Raw genomic sequence first — 18604 nt, forward strand, 5'->3', positions numbered from 1 at the left:
TGACCCAAGGAAACAAAATATTCCTTTAGAATGTTCTAAGGGAAACAAAGCACATGTGGACCTCATGAAACAAGACAAACGACTATGAAATAGGAGTAAGTGAATTAACTCAAATACCCTAAGCGAAAGAAATCTGTCACAAAAGGCATGTACTGTATAATCCTATGTACTTCCTCGAGAATCGGGCAGATTCAACCAATAATGTGATAAACCATTGTTACCGCTGAGGGTGCATAAGAAAATCAACTGAAAGGCTGGACATGTCTGAGTCTCAGTCTGACGGATGATTACAAAGGTATTCTCATATCTAAAAGTTCACCAAGGCCTATGAGTTGTGATGAATTTTCACATACTTTGCCTATGCACTTCCTGGCTCATAGGCAAATTAAGTTTACAAAGTAAAGCAAGGCATGTTGGGGAGGCAGAGGTTGATGCTGTCAAGTCAAATGAAATGCAGACAGCAACTGCTCTCTGTGGATTGGCAACGAGAACTTGCCGTTCTCCACGACTGCTCAGATTCTGAGCACAAGCGTATTTGCGTGTCTGTAACAAGAAACTTCAAGTATCCATGAAGACACGTCTCAGAACAAAGGAAGCTCTAACAGCAGTTTCACAATAACAATGGAGCAACAGGAAATGGTCCACTGAAAACAAGTCTATTCAATCCAGTGACTTCTTTTGCTGTTACAGTCCAGGCGGCAGCAAACGCAGGGTCCCCTTACCTCGTGCTTACTTCCAAATTCCTGAATGCTGGAATTACTGCCATGCACCACCATACCCAGCTAGTGATTATTTTTTTTAAAGTCTTAATGTTCAGTCACTTGTTTCCCCATCATTGGCAATTACTTTTAGATATATTTGATATTTTAAACTTTTTTTCTTAAAAACTAAGGTTCTTCTCCATTCAAATCTTGTTATCTCTTTGTTCTCCAAAGCCAGCAACTTGGGAAAGGCCAAAAGCTACTTCAATTTTAAAGTATTTTTATTTTTTAACTTTTATTTAATATGCTAAATTTTCTCATTATTTTCTTGTTATGGTTTGGTTTTGTATTTTAGAAAAAGAAAAGAGAAATTTTACATACTTAAGTTTTAAAACATCTCCACTGCAGCAAACATACAAAATTATTTTACATAAAAATCAGTGATTAGAGAAAGTGGGGGAGAGAAAAGATCTTGGGGCTCTGAAGACACCTCAGATAGTAAAGTGTTTGTCACTCAAATAAGACCATCTGAGTTTGAGTGCCAGAATTCTCATACAAAAGTTAGGCATAGTAGTGCACACTTGTAATCCCAGTGACGGGAGGTGGAAATGGGAGGAATCTTGGGGCTCACTGGCCAGCCAGCCTAGACTGATCAGGACAGGCCCAGGCCAATGAGAATCCCTGTCTTAAAAAACTAAGGTGGGGGGGCTGGAGAGATGGCTCAGTGGTTAAGAGCACTGGCTGCTCTTGCAGAAGACCTGGATTTGAATTCCAGCACCATGTGGTGGCTAACAACCATCTGTAACTCCAGTTTCTGGGGATCCGACACCCTCTTCTGTCCTCCGTGGGTGTTGAATGACAGGAGTGCACTTGCATACATTCAGGTATAACATACGTACAAAATAAAAATAAATAAATAAATATATTTAAAAGCCAAGGTGGATGGCTCATGAGGAAGAACACATGCTGTCGATTATGTACACCTGCAGAAGTACATGAACATTAACATACAACCACACATGCACACACATGTACATACAACACACACACACACACGAAGCCTTTATTGCTTTTTTAATGCTTTATTACTTTTAGCCAGTGAGAAGTACAGAAAATCTGCCTGTAATTCAGGTTAGAATATGACCCAAAATGCTCACACACCCTTTATGATAAATTCTAGATCCTCGGCTTGAAATGTGGTTAATGTATTGTGGAGCAAAGAAAGAGATGACTGGAAATAATTGCCTATGAGACTTCTAAGGGTTCCTAAGAGTGAGATGGCTACATCTGCAAGAGGAGAAAGAGTAAAATGCTGGTTTTAGGTTCACTCAGGAAAGGTAGTGGAGCTGCGGGCCAGGAGGAAATCACATGGATACCAGAGAAAAGAACAAAAGCAACTTCCCAAGATACCTGGGCCAGGTGGCTGCTGGCTTTCAAGTCAGGATGCAGCAGCTTCTCTGTGCTCTGTGATTTTTACCAATCCAGACACAATTACACTGAATACTAGCAATTAGTTTGAGTGACAGCTGCTGCTGACTGCAGGGGAAAAAAAGCCTGGCTGGGCCTGGGCTTACCCAGTCTGGCAGCAGCCACTTTGGCAGAAGCTGCAGGATCAGGCCCAGTGGGCCGCAGCATGCATGATACCAGAAATAAGCTGGGGCTCCTTGAGTTCAAAGCAGGGTCCGAGACAGAGGTTGATCTCTCGAACATATAGAATTAGCCAAAAAACTGTTCCATGGTCCACATCAACACTGAATGGGCATTAGTTATTATTTTAATAATATGTAATTATTGAATAATTTTGCAGGGCTGAACGCTTTGTTATTGGTTGCAGGAAAGCAAATAATAATAATAATAATAATACATTTAAAGTAACAAAATATGGGCTGGTGAGATGGCTCAGTGGGTAAAGGCTCTTGCTACCAAGTCTGATGACCTGAGTTTGATCTCCAGGATCCACACAGTGGGGGCGAGAACTGACTCCCACAGGGTGGCCTCCCCTTCTTACCTCTGCAGTCACACTGTGACATGCTTTGCATGTGTGTGTGCTCACATACATCAATAAATGTATCAAAAAGAACCTGAGTATTCCCCTTTCCCAAAAGAAGTTTATAAATGTCTTGGTAACAAGGCAATAAACCCAAGGGCAACTGGCATAAGAAGTAAAAATAGTCATAAACCCATGACACCAAATTATCTCTACTATCTACTTAACAGAAGGGTAATTTAAAAAGGAAGGAGAGGCCAAGCATGGTGGCGCACACCTTTAATCCCAGCGCTCGGGAGGCAGAGGCAGGCGGATCTCTGTGAGTTCAAGGTCAGCCTGGTCCACATAGTGAGTTACAGGACGACAGCAGGGGCTACAGGGAGACCCTGTCTCAAAAAAAAAAAAAAAAGGAAGGAGAAAGCGTGGACAGAAGAATTTTCCTAGTTTGTAGAAGGCACTGTATTCAAATGGGGCCAAAGTGCAGGATAGGCAGGGATTGACCCAGCCTGTGAGGGTGCACTGACAGAGCAGGAGTGTTAAAGAATGACGACGTGGAAACCCAGGAGGGACATTTGAAAGAGAACAAAACAAAGTGGCAAGACAGCATAACGGGCAGTCATGGCACTTGTGTGGTGCTGGTTGGAATTTCTAGATTGCACTACTTTAAAAGCAAGTAGCTCTTTAAAGAAGAATTCTCTGCTAAAATTTCCCAAAGAAGGCTGGGATCCAAGAGAGCTGAAGGAAGATTCTGTTGAAGAGTCCAGTCTTTTGTGGATTTTCATTCATCCACCCCCAGAACAGCAAAGAGGAAGCCAGAGGTCCCAAGTAAGACTGCGTGAGAGAAGTCTGTGGCCAAGACAGAATTCAAACCTGCGGGGGTAATGGGGAGATGGCTCAGTGGGTAAGAGTGCTTCCTACATAAGCATGAGGGCTTGACTGAATTCTTGGAGTCCATGTGATATGCTGGGGTTATCTACGTGCTTGCCTGCTCCCCCAGCGCTGTGGGAGGCAGAGACTGCAGGACTGTTGCAGCGTACTGGCTGCCAGTCTAGCTCCAGGTTCAGCAAGAGACTCTGTCTCAAGAGATTAAGACGGAGTGACAGAGGAGGATGGATACCAGATACCCTTCTCTGGCCTCTGTCTACCCATGGGTACACACACCACACACACATGCACTGCTGCATATACATACACACAAAATTCAAGCTTGTAGTTGTACTGGGAGATCTGCAAGAGCATATAGATGGGTTCTCTGTGTGTCATATGTTGAGGGCTAAGCAAGAGCTAAGCCACCTGTCCCAGCAAAAGAAGTTTCACTTTTGTTTTATGCAGTAGACACATGCATGGGGGCGTCTTAGCACTTTCAAATCATTGCTTGTCTCCTGGTTTAAGAGACATTTTGCCAGTTATAATTTTATAGAATTATTACAAATACTTAGTGGGATTTTTGTGTGTAGATATATATTTAGTGGTATGTGTGTGTGTGTGTGTGTACACAGGAACACAAACACATGTACATGGGCACATGTACCACAGTATTCAATTGGAGTTCAAAGGACAACTTGCAGGAGTTAGTTCTCTCTTTCCACCAGGCTTGTCCCAAGGATCAAACACAGATGGTCCAGTTTGGTGGCAAGTGCCTTTATAAGCTCACCTATCTCACTGACTCAGCCAATTATAGCTTCATGCAAGAAACATATTCCCCAATACATGACACTAGGTGAGAAGTCGCTATCTAGATGAACATATGTAATGGCTTGCAGATAATATTTCAGTAGTAATCATGGAGTATTTGCACTGTGCCTGAATTCTGTCACTCATTCTAGTGTAGTAAACAAATTAAAGTACAGCCTCTTCCCACAAGGAGCTTATAAATATGCTAACAATCAAGATGTGCAACCAAGTCCAAGAACATGGAACACGAAGTAGTCAGATGCTGTTGGTGGTTAGCACCAAAGCGTTTTGCCATGTGCTTGGGCAAGGGTAAGGGGGTTGGTTTCTTGCCCACAGTGACAACAGTAAAGGATGGGTTGCAGTCCAGAAGATGCAAATTACACTAGAGGTTATGTCAGAAACCACATGGTGTGTTGCTTTCGTACCTGCATGCACACACATACCACAGATATGCCCTAAGCATACATGATTTTCAACCCATGAAATAGAAATGTCATTTCTTTTCTCACGTGTATATGTGTGTGGTTTGTGTACATACATGTATACATGTTCCATGTATGTGGGAACATACGTGTGTGTACTGGTGTGCATTTACGTCTCTGCTTGTGGAGGCCCAAGGTTGAGGTCTGAAGTCTTCTTCAATCACTTCTCACCTTATTAATTGAGACAGGATATCTCAATTGAACCCAAAACTTGACGATTTTTTTCGTTTTACTAGGCAGCTTGCTCTAGGTATCTCCTGCTTCAGCCTTCCAAGCACCGGGGTTATAGGCAAACCACCACACCCATCATCAGACATTTACATGAGTTAACTCTGGTCCTCAGACTTGCACAGCAAGCGCTTTAACCACTGAGCAATCTCCCTAGTTTGGAAATGTGAATTTTATATCTCACTATTTAACCATATTATAAAATATGGTTAAATATGAATTCCTTGCATCTGCCAGACCAGACAAATGAGTATGTAGAAGACATTCAACAGTGTTACTATACCCTTTTCTCTAATCGAGATCCTTTCTCCAAAGAGATATTTTGATTATAGCCATCTAATAATAAGAATTGGGACTTGGTATCAGCAGAAGTCAATTTCTTTGCTCAATAAATGAGGTTAGAGATGATAATATACACATGCACAGCCACACTATCATTACAAATAATATTCTACATTGTACCCTAAAATACTCTGTTGTGCTTTTTGAAACTGTAATTTGGCTTAAAACAAATCATGCAAAACAAATGTCCCACACATGTGCCTCTCTGCAAACCTTCTATGTCAATTAACAGTGAAAGACTTTAATGTCAACAAGTTGATCACCCTTCAGTAAGGACTTTAGTAATGGCTATAACTCCAGTCTTTTTTAATTTACTTTGATGCTTATAATCATCCTAATAAAAATAAGAATCATTCAGAAATGACTCAAAAGTATCTAATCGGAGGCTTTCAAATTGGTTTCAAGAAAATGATAATGGCTTCTTTTCCTTCAAGCTTATGGGACTTTCAGAAGGTTTCAATTAAACAATGCTCTGAGAATGGACCCTATGCTTTTCAAAAATGTGCAATCACTTCAGGAACTATTTTGCCATAGTTGTCATGTTGCACTGAGGGTCCTAATTACTAGTAGCACTCTACGTGTGAGCCCACCAAGTCAGACCACTTGTGTGACTCACTTAGGCACTACTGTACTTTTACAGTTCAGCTAATTGAAATTACACTCTACCATGACCTGAGAGAAACTTCAGATCTCTTTCTAGAAGACATGATTTCTTTCAAATCACTAATAAAGAGCTCTTAAGAAGTGACTCTCCAATGTTAAGCTTGTCAAACCCTGATCCCCAGCACAGCTCTACTGACATGCATAATAGGATAATCCTGTGTGGTGAGGGGCTGTGCACTGCTTTTCAGGGAGGTCAGTAGCACTTCTGGCTTCTATCTGACAGATGCCACCAGTGTTCTCTTCCTCCCAACTTGTGATCCTGACACTCTCAAGATATTGACAAGCCTTGGATGGGGCCAAAGCAGACTTTTCTCTGGTTGAGCAGTGTCCTGCAGAAAGGAGATGGGTCCTTTGGATTTAGCATAGAAGTTATCTGACCCACTAGTGAAGTCATCCTTCAAGAAAGTAGCCATGGCCAATGGGGGAAGTATTTCTCCAAGCCCACTACAACCAGGCTATGCCTCTTCTCTCTTTGAGGTTATTGAGCAGCTTGCTCTCTTTATCCTCTGTGCTCTTGCTGGTTCTTTTTCCTTCACAGGAGCTGGAGAAGTTCTATAGTGAGAAACGCCTTCTATAATTAGGAGCCTGCTGTAGTTCAAGTGATTCCTCACATGCCTGAAATGTTTTGGGATGAAAAATATGCCAGACGTGGTGGTGCATGCCTTTAATCTCAGCTCTTGGGAGGCAGAGGCAGGTGGATCTCTGAGGTCGAGGCCAGCCTGGTCTACATAGTGAGTTCCAATCCAGCTGGGGCTACAGGGAGACCCTGTCTCAAAAAGCAAAGAAAAAAAGTGCTTGATGTGATGCAGGCTCACTGAGCAATACATGTGAGAAGGATCAAGCTTTGGATGGGTAATCCAGTTTATGATGCTGCTGTCTTTGATCTTAGATCTCAGAAGACCATAAGGCTCTTCATAGGCAGAGAAGAAGGGACAAAGGGAAAGGGACCTTTGCCTCCTCCTCTTCCCTCCTCCTGTCCCTTCACCTCATCCTTTTCCTCCTCTTCAGTGCTGGACATTTAAACCCAGGGCCTCAGGCATGCCAGACGAGTTAAATACCTCTTAGCTACAGTGCTAGCCCCTGAGAAGAGGATTCTTAAGGGAAGTATCTGATCTACATAAATGTAGATATGGGAGTGTACATATAGCTATAAATTTACTCTTCTCCAAAGTTATTGCAAATCAGTCCACATACCTTATTTCCTATTCAGAATTTTTTCAGAAAACTTGCTAGCACATTCAAATGGTCAAGCAGAAGAACAAAACTCTGATAACACCATGTCCCCAGTAAGTCAGAGAAGGACTGACCTGTGTGTGGATTAAGAAGGATGCTTCCTGGTGGAATGCCTGTGGCAGTTTCAAGTGGAAGGAGGATGTAGCTGGTGCTGCTGGGAGGGACCTGGCCCCCCATTCCATTCTCTGCATAGGGCATACAGCCAGGAGAACCCGCTGCCACACCGGAGGTAAGGGCTGTGCTCTGCAGAGGCGGGTGAGTACGGGACAGCGAGCCCGAAGAGCCTGCACTGCTGGAAGACTCCGAACCTGGCACGGAGATAGGAATCAACAGAGCATGTAGTACCCAGAGAAGCAGAGAGAAAACAGCTAACATCTAAATGCTGACTTCTTCATAAGGGGCATTAGGGAATTTGAGGAGCAAGCTTAGGGGGGAGATTAATAAACGCCCTTCCCACATTGGAGCTCGTTTTTATAGAAATCTTCATGCCATGGTTTTCAGATGTCCCAGTTTCTCTAGGAAAAGAAGGACTGAAAATGAGCACTCCCTCAGATGTTGCACACATCCTGCTAGGAAATAAATTGGTAAATGGAACTTCAAAGGTATGAACTCAGTGCCTGCAAATTCCCATATCCCAAGTAATTAATGCTATAAAAAAGTACCTTACTGTGTGAGACTGAGTGAGAAAACACAGATGGGGTGGAGGTTAAAAAGACTTCAAGCTGAGAGGGTTCTAAGTTATACGTCCCCAAGCAGGGTTCTGAGACTCCATTTCTCCAGCTTTTGCACAGCTAAATTTTGTAAGGGTATGATAAGAAACAATATCTTTGCCTCCAGTATTAGTAGAAAACAGGACCATGTCTATTGAGAGAACAACATGTATGAGTGAAAAGCATTTCACTTTATGATTCTGGGGACAGAATCCCAGGGCATGCACATGCTAGGCAAGAGCTCTAGCACTGAATTAAACCTGAAGCCAGTGACAGAACAAATCTAAAGACATAATAGCTGGAGACACAGCTCAGGGATTAAGGGCACTGGCTGTCCTCACAGAGGACTGGGGTTGTGTTCCCAGCATCAACATGGTGGCTTACAACCATTTGTAAATCCAGTTCCAGGAAACCCAACATCTTCTCCCTGACTTCAATGGGCTACAGGCACATATATGGTACACTAACACATATGTAGGCAAACACTCATAGACATAAAAAAATAAATAAAAACTTTAAAAAGAATAAACTAAAATAGCATCTTCTTTAGAGAAAATAATTTAGAATAATTTAGGACAGCATGTAAAGAATTGAGAGTTGAGAAGAAACAGATACATCTGGATTCTGGCTCTTTTTCCCACCTTTTGACCAGGGGTAACTTTGAACTTCTAAGTATTAGTTTCCTTTTCTCATAAAGCTGGGGCAACATGAACTTTGGATAGTAAGGACCTAAATCAAGAAAAACTATTGATGTGATCAGTCAAATACTGGGCCTGGCAGACTCAGGGTGACAGATAGCAGAGACTGTTACTTTGATTCTAAGCACATAGAGCTTAAATGGCATACTGTATCCTACATATTAATACAACCATGGGCTGAACCAAGGAAGGCTTGATCCTCACACTGATCAAACGTCCTTCAGATTGGGTTGAATACAAATAGTAGAAAAGTCTATAGAGCTGTGTATTACATACTAGCTGGGTCAGTGTGAATTCCCCAAGTGGAATTATCAGTAGCTGTCACTCCTTTCCCTCCACTATGAGCTAAGAAAAACACCTGTCATAGCACATGTTCACAGGGAACTCAGTGTCTTTCACTGTGACAAGAGTAAAGAATCCCCAGCACTTCTACCATGCCTGTCTTCATCTAAATATGAACTAGAGTTAAAAAGAAAACTGAGGAAATCATTAGCCCATGGCTATTGATTTTTGGCATTAAAAGTATACTCCTCTGTGCCATTGAAGGACAAAAACCATAAGCAATAGGTAATAATCTTCCCAAGAATTCTAACAAGTGCCCTAGAATGAAACTAGAGACCTTCTAATCTAAGTGGCAAGGGCTGGAAGCATAGACAACTGCAGGAAAGAGGGGCTGTTGGAAAGCACAGTATGTTTGCAGGAAGGGAATGGCACTGTTTACTAAACACTTAGGATGTATAACCTCTGGACAGATGTTTTAATAACCAGTGTATGACTGCCTGCATAGTTTGAGAAAGTGAGTAAAAAGAAGTCGGTACTCCAAGCTACCTCATACAGCTAGATAATGGTAGATATGGAATTTGATGAACGTTGACTGAACTAGATCCTAAGATTTAATGATGACCTTTCCATGAGCAGTTAATGTTTTCAGCTCAACATCTCCTTTGATTTTCCCATGAATTAGTTATTAATAACAGCAAATCTGTGGGTTAGTTCAGGGTGCTCCATGAAATGGTTTAGAATGGTGATGGAGTTCTGAGTAATGAGAGGAAAATAAAGGATGCCAAAGAAATATGGAAAATGCTACAGATAGCTTTGACTTCATGTCACTGAAATAACGACTCTGAGGTCATCAGTCAAAGGTGAATGTGGCGTTTCATCACAGAATGAATGACTTGAGGTCCTGATACTACTTGAATGCTAAAACAGAACCAACCAACAACAGCAGGGATAGAAATGATACAATGCATCTACATTCAAAGGTGTGTGGTCTCAGGAAAAGTGTTCAGCCTGTCTTCAGGCTACTCTGTCTCTTTCACAATGCAGTCATCAGAAGAAGCAAGCTGGGGCTGGATAAGCAGGAATTGGCTGTTGGAAGTTGACTCTATATAGTAGAAGAAACACTTGTAGGCTTTTCACTATGAAATTGACTTAAAACCATTGTGTCCAAAAAAAAAAAAAAAAAACTATAGAAAAAAAAAAGACGAGGAACGAGACAAGAAAGAGGAAAGAGAAGGTGAGGAAGAGAGAAGGAAGGGGAGGATGATGACAGGAGAAGGGAACAAAGGAGAAAGGAAAAGCAGGAGGAAGAAGTTGAAGAAAAAAGAGAAGAGGAGGAAGGAGGAGAAAAGGTACAGAAGGAGCAAAGGAGGAGGAAGAGGAGGAGGACCAGGAGGAAGAGGAGGAGGAAGAGGAGGAGGAACTGGAGAAGGAGGAAGAGGAGGAGGAGGAACTGGAGGAGGAGGACCAGGAGGAGGAGGAGGAAGAGGAGGAGGAGGAAGAGGAGGACAAGGAGGACCAGGAGGAGGAGAAGGAGGAAGAGGAGGAGGACCAGCAGGAGGAGGAGGAGGAGGACCAGGAGGAAGAGGAGGAGGAAAAGGAGGAGGAGGACCAGGAGGAGGAGGAAGAGGAGGCAGGGAAGCCCTCTGGCTCCTCAGTGGACAAGGCACTATACACATTCCTAGGTTTTGGTTTTGTTGTTTTTGTTTTTTTTTTTCCCATGACCAAGCGGTCGAACAGAGGCACTACACTCACTACACTGTAAAATTGAAAACTTTTTAAGTCCATAGGTTTTTGTGGTCATTTCAACAGCTCTTCTGAGATAGATCCCATGTAGCATAAAATTCGTTTTTATTAGTTTAGAATCGGAGAGCGTTTAGTATATTGCCACCATAACACAAACACCACTATCATCCCATTTTAGAAAATTTTCCCTACCACAAAATAAATCAATAGGTTTTAGTAGTCCCTCCTCAATCCTTAATCTCTAACTTAACTCTAGGCAATGGCCGATATAAAGCCGGCACCTATAGATTTGTGTATTTGCAATATTTCCCATAAAGTATAAAATACATGGGGTTTGTGAACAGTTTCCTTGATGTAGTTAGAATAATATATAAATCTCATCAACATAGTATTGGGTACCAATATTTCCTCATTCAGTTTTATTAAGGTCTAAGTGGCAAAAGCTGTAAGTATATATTTTTAGTGTACAATGTGAAGTTCTGCTACACTGTAAAATAATAAATATAAAATATTGGTTAGCAAAAACTATAATGCTCTCATAGTTTGGCTGTAGGACATAGGAACAGAGCTGGAAGCTTGGTTAGTTTCCATAACACCAGAAGGTGCTATGCAGGCTGTGAGTGGAGAAGTGTCATCAAATCTCCTGCCCAGCTATGCATCCTGTGTTCTATCCTACCAACCTGCCAGGCAAGATGTACCTCCTGATGCAATAGTGGCATGATTGTTCTGGGGGTAATCAACTACCTTCAGCTTGAATTGAGGCCCACTCCATAGGAGAATATTTGTGAGTGGTACTGTAAACCTAGTCCAAAGCCCATGGCTGGGGAGGTCCATAGGCTCTCAGGGGGAACCTACTAGTACTGATTTAATAACTGGACATGGTGACAAACTGTCTTCAAAATATTTATCATTATACTCAGAGATGAATGCTGCTCTCAATTAGTACAAAGTAGTAATCAAAGTACCACAGGGATGATGTCATCATAGTGACCAATCTCCCTTCTAACATCGCCTCTTTCCTCTGCTCACACCAGGGCCTTAAAACTTTCACGATAGCATTCACTGGAGCTGGGTTCTGTTCTCACTCCCATCTTTACATCTGGACTCCTACAGCAATAGTTATAAACAAAGCTTCCTTCACTTGTTTAACCTACACAAGTCTTAATGTTCCTAATCAGGAACCCCAAACCATAAAGGTTTTGTCTTTTAATAATTCTAGAAACTATTTTCAGATTCAGGTGGTCAGAGTTCACTACAGTATCTTAAAGCTCCCCAAATCATTAGAAGACAGAGAATAACCCAGCTATGTTACTGGACTAATAGAAATAAAGAGGAGGGAGTGGTAGAGAGATGAGATGTCCCTCACTGGAATTTGAATATTCAAAGTAGAATATTAAACTTGGAATATTAGAATATAAAAATATCCTAAGACGTTGACAGTGAGTCTGACAAAACAAAACACTTTTGTACATAGAAAAAATTCATGCAATCACTCAAATTATTAAAAGGAAAGTTTTATCTTATGTCTACATAGAGGTTATTTCAAATAGTAGGTGGTTGCATCAGCTATTACCTGGGAACTTGTTGGAAAGGCAAATTCTCAGGCTTCATTTAACACCTACTGACTGTGGAGTCTTGGGGGAGGCACAATCTGTGATGTAACTAGTCTTTCTCACTCTGGCAATGCTAAAGTTGACAACACTGTTCTATAGCTCAACAAGAGGGGTCCTTGATAACAGTGTAGTCTGCCAGATCCAGAAGGAAGTATGTACCTCATTGCTCAGTTACACTCCAGCCCCAGAGAAACACAGTTAGACTCCAATCCCAAAGAACCACCAAGGAAATAGCACTAACATCACTCCAGGGATCCTCCCAAGGTCGCTGTGACAGTACCCTAGACCTCCACAGATTTGTGCTGGACAGCTGGCTGACAGCCTGGGTCTAGAGACACCACGGACTTGTGCACTTAGACCTCAGCCAAGCTTTATACTAATGTGGGAAAACGTTTCCAACATCCCAACAGTGAGGAAAATGCCTCACTGTTCTCTTTTAGAGCCAGGACTTAGGGAATTAGAGAACTAACTTCAATGTCATGTTTCAGAAGCCACACCGAGTTTCTGAAAGGCTTTAAAAGTTTGCAATTCTACTGTGAACAATAAGGAAACAAACTGGGAACCTGTGCTTTTCTTAAACTCATGACAGCAAATCAGGCAGCTTTACTTCATAAAACCATCTAGGGAAGTTGTAAGTTTGTTTTGACAATGTATCTTGATCTCCTTAAAAAACTACTTTTTTTCTCTTTTCCGTGCTCCTTGACAAGCTTTCAAATGCAGACACTTAAATTAAAAAGGGAAAAAAAAATGTCTGAAGCACTTATAATCTCTAATCGTTCTCCAAAGAGCATGGCGTTTTAGCATTCTTGAAGTGTTTTAAATGTCTCCGAATGAGCTGTGCTTTGGAAGTGACTGGGGGTTGGTGCATGGAAAATGATGATTAATTTCAAAATTGTAAGAGCTCTTTTGGGGTGTTGGAATTTTTAAGTGCACCATTTAAGGTACTTGGTTTCTGCATCTTAAGATCTAAAACTATTTAACCTTTCTTAGTTTGTAAGAACTCAAGTGCACCACGGTGGGTTGTGTGGATATCAGCTGCCGTGATAGTGTGATGGGAGAGCAATTAATTAGAGTCAGAAATCAAGAGCGTAACAGCCAGTGAACAAAACTCACAGGAAGAGGCCACCTGCCCACCCGCGTTCTCCAAGGAGCACTGAGGTATGTATATAGTACCGTCTCTGACTAAATATTATTAATTTACTTCCTATGTAAGAAAACAGGAGATAATTTCCTAGGAGGAATTTGTCAACAACATAATTATCTTAAACTATCAGCATAATGGACCCAGATTTTACACAAACTCCTCTCCTGTCTTAGCATGAGTCTTAAAATCATTCAGTGCGGGAGGTCAGTGAATAAACTTCAACCGAACTTCATCCTCTCCAAAGGTCTCCCATGGGGCCATAGACCTGACACCCAGGGTCTGTTGGAAACACAGTTCAAGTTTTACTAGTGACAATGGGGTTTCTCTCTCTCTCTCTCTCTCTCTCTCTCTCTCTCTCTCTCTCTTTCGGTTCTTGTGAGTACAGAGGCCAGAAGTCAACATCTTGTGTCATTTTCAGGTGCTGTTTACCTCTTCCCTTAGGTGGGGTCTCTCACTTGCCTGGAACTCACAAAATAGACTAGGATAACTGGTCAGCAAGCCCCAGGGCTTTACCTGTTTCTCCCTCCCCATTGCTGTGAGTGTTGAGGGACTGAACTCTGGTCCTCCTGCTTACAAAGCAATTTACCAACTGAGCTGTCTCTCCAGCTGGGGAGTCTGCTATTCTCAAGTGAAACATGCTGATTCTGATCTGTTTAAAGCGGTGGTTGAAGTTAATGTAGAGTGGCTCATCACTACACTCTAAGCACCTAGAATACTGTCTGAGTCACCTTTTGGAAAATATGACTGTTTCCCTGGAAAGGAAAAGAAACACACACAGAGAAAACAGAAAGACAGAAGAAAGATACAGAACAATCTTCAGTGTGGAAACAGGAAAGCTCCCTGAGATTTGCCTTTCTCACCTACAAACCAGGGATAAAAACATTCAATGGCGACAGTAAAAACCTGTATTGACTGGTGCTTATAATTGCCAGTTACTCAAAATGCTTTGCGTATATTGAAGCCTTTTGTCTTCCCAATAACTGTACAATGTAGGGATATATCATTTGTATGTCTCAGAGGAGGAAACAGGTTCACATATGTTAAATAATAACAGACCCAGGATCATACTAACAGTATGCCAATGCAGGAACTGAACCTATTAAATACAAGTACTTTACAAGGTAGCTGCAAGAAACATGTCATAATATGACATTAAAAACCACAGCTGGGGCTGGAGAGATGGCTCAGCAGTTAAGAACACTTGCAGAAGACCCGGGTTTGAATCCCAGCACCCACATGGCTGCAAACAACTGTCCGTAACTCCAGTCCCAGGGGATCCAACAGCCTCTTCTGGGCAATACATACATACACATAAAATAAAAATAAAAATAAATTTTTAAACAGTAGCTAATTTTTGTTAAATAACTGCCATCCGCAATTGCCAGTGTAATCAGTTGTATTTAAAAAATGATGTGATTTAAACTTTAAGTAAATATTAAGTTTATTGTGTTCAAGGAACATTCCGTGATAACTTACTTTTACCAGTAAAAACCTCAGGAAAGGAGAGGTTAATTAATGTACTTTAAGTCCACGACTAACTGGAAGGACAAAGTAATCTATTTGAATAGCACACCCTGATCTCCTGCAATGTAATGTAATTAATGTCATGCCATTAGTTAAGTGAAACTCAGAGAAAAATGGAGACCATGTGGCTTGGGTAGAACCCAGGAAACGCCAGGATGGGGACCCACTCAGTGCTACCCACCTGTTTTGGACAGCTTGCCAGCACTTCTGGTACTGGACGTGCTGTCACCCCTGGTCAGCACCGTGATGCCCCCAAAACTCGCTGTCTTGGTCATGGTAGGCTTGAGATTGCGGTTGGAGCTGTCAGAATCTGTGCTGCTCCAGGCCCGCTGGTGGTCAGACCACCTGAGCTCGTTCTCTGAGCTGCTCTGCCGACTCCCGGAAGTTCTCCCTGAGCCATCTCTGTTGCCCCTGGAGCAGTCACCAGAAAGATGTATAGGAACAAAATTATGTCACATGACAGGTTGGGTGGGCATAGGTGCCCTTGCTGGAAGTCTTGATAATAGACTCTTTTTATTGAGTGACACCCTAACAGTGTTACAGATACCTGGATGATGTATAGACAGATAACACATGACACATGACACACATCATACACAGAAAAACCAAACCTAGAAATGTCACATGATTCACCTTTAAGTGAAGGAGACATAATTAGAGACACATGGCATAAAATATAATTGTTAATTTCTCTCGAAGAGAGGAAAGGGGGTAAGTTCTCCTGACTCAAATCAACAATGAATTAATGTTCAGAAATAATTATCATCTTACATAAGTCTAAAAATAATTCCGATGAAAGAATATTTTTTTCTCTTCAGCATTAAATAATTGGTCTGGGAGAAAAGCTTTTTATTAATTCATTTTCCACTTTTATGTTCTGCATGTTACCTATGTTCACCAAGATTTCAACAAAAGAGCCATCATAGAATTACTCTAAAAACCCATGGCAAGAACTTTTCCCCTGTGAGGTTAACCTTTGAAATCTTTGGAAATGCTTTTCATTCCTTCTCAGAGAAAAACTTATGGAAACAACTGAGCTGACTCTGCACATGGACATGAAATTTTCTAAGGGCATCAGTGGAAATTCTGAAAACTTCTCTAAATGAAAGAAAATATTCATTCAAAATTCAAAGAGGAAAAGATCCAATGGCCAAAAGGGAGTTTTGAGGGTTCCCAGGTATGTTTAAGCAGTATAAAAAGTTGTATGTGTTTTACAAGAAATGGGATAAAATTTGCGGATTCTTTAATTTCTAATCTCTTTAAGGAGTAATTTTGTGCATATTTGCAAAACTTTTTCTGCAAAAATAATGCATCATTAAAGGACCCTAGGACTCTCGTGGTCTATAAATAAGTGAAGGGGACATTAATCATAGTCAATGACTATCATCCCTCCATTCATATCAGTATGCAATGTGACTTGGTCAATGCTTGATCGAAATGTCAAGTTAGGTTCAAAAGCTTTGTTAGATGACAATCTTTCAAAACCAATCATTTCCTCTTGAAGTCCTAGAAGTCTGAATATGTAATAGAAATGCATGTCCCAAAATTATACAGAAGATGCACAAAAATTTTAGGCCATGCTTCAATTTTACTTGTTAAACGTTTGTTCGTTTCAGAGAAATTTAGGAAGGTAATTGGATCTGAGAGCTAGTAAAGGGCAGCTGGGACCCTATGAAGCAACGGGGGTAGAGGGTAAGACAGAAAACTCAGAAAAGACAAAGCATTTTCAAAACACAAGGCAGATAAAAATACTCCCTCAGCAATGATTCTTATAGTCTCTGTTCTCAGGTGACAATGGCCACTGGAAAGGACATCTGATACAGGAAGCAAGTGTGTTCACCAGCAGACAAGTGGCATTAGTTCATACATTCTTTCAAAATTTAAGAAAGCTGTGGGAAGCAAGCTGAAGGGGAGCTGCCTTTGCAAGGGCTTGGTGCTCCAGTCCTGGTTTTCCTTCCAATGTTGAAGTTCAACTTCATTCCACTCCTGTGTAATTCTCATGTTGTCCCCTCTTTGGCTAAATCATTCTTTAGCATCTACGAGTAGACCAGGAATGGGCCAATGGTCTCCTCTGTGGCAGACCTAGGGTCTTCATTACAGGTAAACACTGACTTGAAGATCTGGGCTGTTTCTGAGTCCTAGCATGCTGGAATGAATCCCTCCAGATGGGGACGACTCTTTGTTTCATCATCAATTGTGTGTGAGTTGTCCCTCCTCCCATGACATCTGCACTTCCATAGCAGGAATGCAGACTTATAAAAATTCCAGTGTGGTTGCAGCTGTCTTTGTAAAGCAGGCAGCCTCCATTTTTCCTGGGTTGTATTTGGTACTCTTTGGCCTAGCAGAGCTATTTCAGGCAACTCAAAGAAGTCATCTGGACTTAAACTACATTCCCTTGTTAACAAACTGACCAAGATCCCCTTCCACTCTTGTAGCCCATCCCAAAACAAGGTCTATGCTTTTTTTAAAAAAAAAGGAACTGAAGTTTCTGCTTTTAGGAAGTGTCATGGATTGAATTTGAATTAAAATTATTCAATCATTTTACGATTTCTAGATATGTAAGCATTAAGATGTAATTCATATTTCTCTATCTACAAATTCCATGTCTACCTGGGTACGGCATCATCAGCATCACAGGAAAACACGTGCTTGGATGCCTTTTAGAGTTCAGCCTGGTTCTTGCCAAGAAAACAATTGTCACTGGAGCTGGTTATCATTTCACAGGTAGCTAGCATTTCATCACACAGTAGTCATGAAGCATACCCATAGCCTGTGTTGTTTCTCTGCTTATTGATAACTGATCATATTTTTCTTCAATTCTGACATTGTGCTGCCCACACGTTAAGGGTGTTGTATACTTTGAGCTATTATTATGATGTTATAATTATCTGAGTGCCTTTGTGCTTGGTTGTTTGAGTTTCTGTTACTTGGTGATTTGAGTGAATGACAGGACACACAATGGGTCTGCTGAGTCGTGCTAGGCATAGAGTGGCTGTGCCAGGAGGCGTCTTGCAGGCTATGTAAAAAGAACTGGCTTTTGAAGGTAAGAGCTCATATTTTATCTATATCACAGGGTGTGTGAGTGCAGGCCCTAGGTTTTCAATGGAAAAAATTGCAAGGTTATTTTCATAAACATTCAAAAGCCAAAGAAAGATAATCTAATGATCCAAGAGGAATGTTTTAGACTAGAGCTCAACCTAAGAAAGCAAAAGGAGTGAGAAAACAAGATCCGATTTATTTTTCCTGCGAAAGCATAAAGGAACAAGAGAATTCTACAATGATAAGCTCCTAAATTCAAACTGATTGCCAGAAAAGATCAGCACATAATCTACCCATTTTCCTTATTTTCTTTCTTTGAAATTAGTGAGAATTTGGAGTTTTGCTTTTCTTAGAGATGAATCCTAGTATTTGTCAATATATTGATACATGTATACTAGATGAGTAGTTAAAACTTTTTATTACATTTAACATGTGTGTGTACGTGTGTGTACGTGTGTGTATGTGTGTGTGTTGTGTGTGTATGTGTGTGTATATGTGTGTGGTGTGTGTGTGTACATGTGTGTGTGTTGTATCTGTGCGT

The 18604-nt window shown here is 41.3% G+C and overlaps 1 protein-coding gene across 21 annotated transcripts in view; it reads right to left on the minus strand.

Annotated features, from left to right (window-relative positions):
* Window positions 1–18604, minus strand: part of Arpp21 (cAMP regulated phosphoprotein 21) — a 186376-nt gene that overhangs the window by 75307 nt on the left and 92465 nt on the right. For all 21 annotated transcript variants that reach the window (XM_029553601.1, XM_008848203.3, XM_017801971.2 and 18 more), the window contains 2 exons: window positions 15206–15435; window positions 7385–7618 (listed from right to left, as the gene is read on the minus strand). In XM_029553601.1, coding sequence (XP_029409461.1) covers window positions 7385–7618; window positions 15206–15435 — 464 coding nt within the window. The remainder of the gene's footprint in view (window positions 1–7384; window positions 7619–15205; window positions 15436–18604) is intronic.

The sequence above is a fragment of the Nannospalax galili genome, unplaced genomic scaffold (genome assembly GCF_000622305.1).
Source record: "Nannospalax galili isolate Female #2095 unplaced genomic scaffold, S.galili_v1.0 scaffold603, whole genome shotgun sequence".
Classification (NCBI taxonomy): domain Eukaryota; kingdom Metazoa; phylum Chordata; class Mammalia; order Rodentia; family Spalacidae; genus Nannospalax; species Nannospalax galili.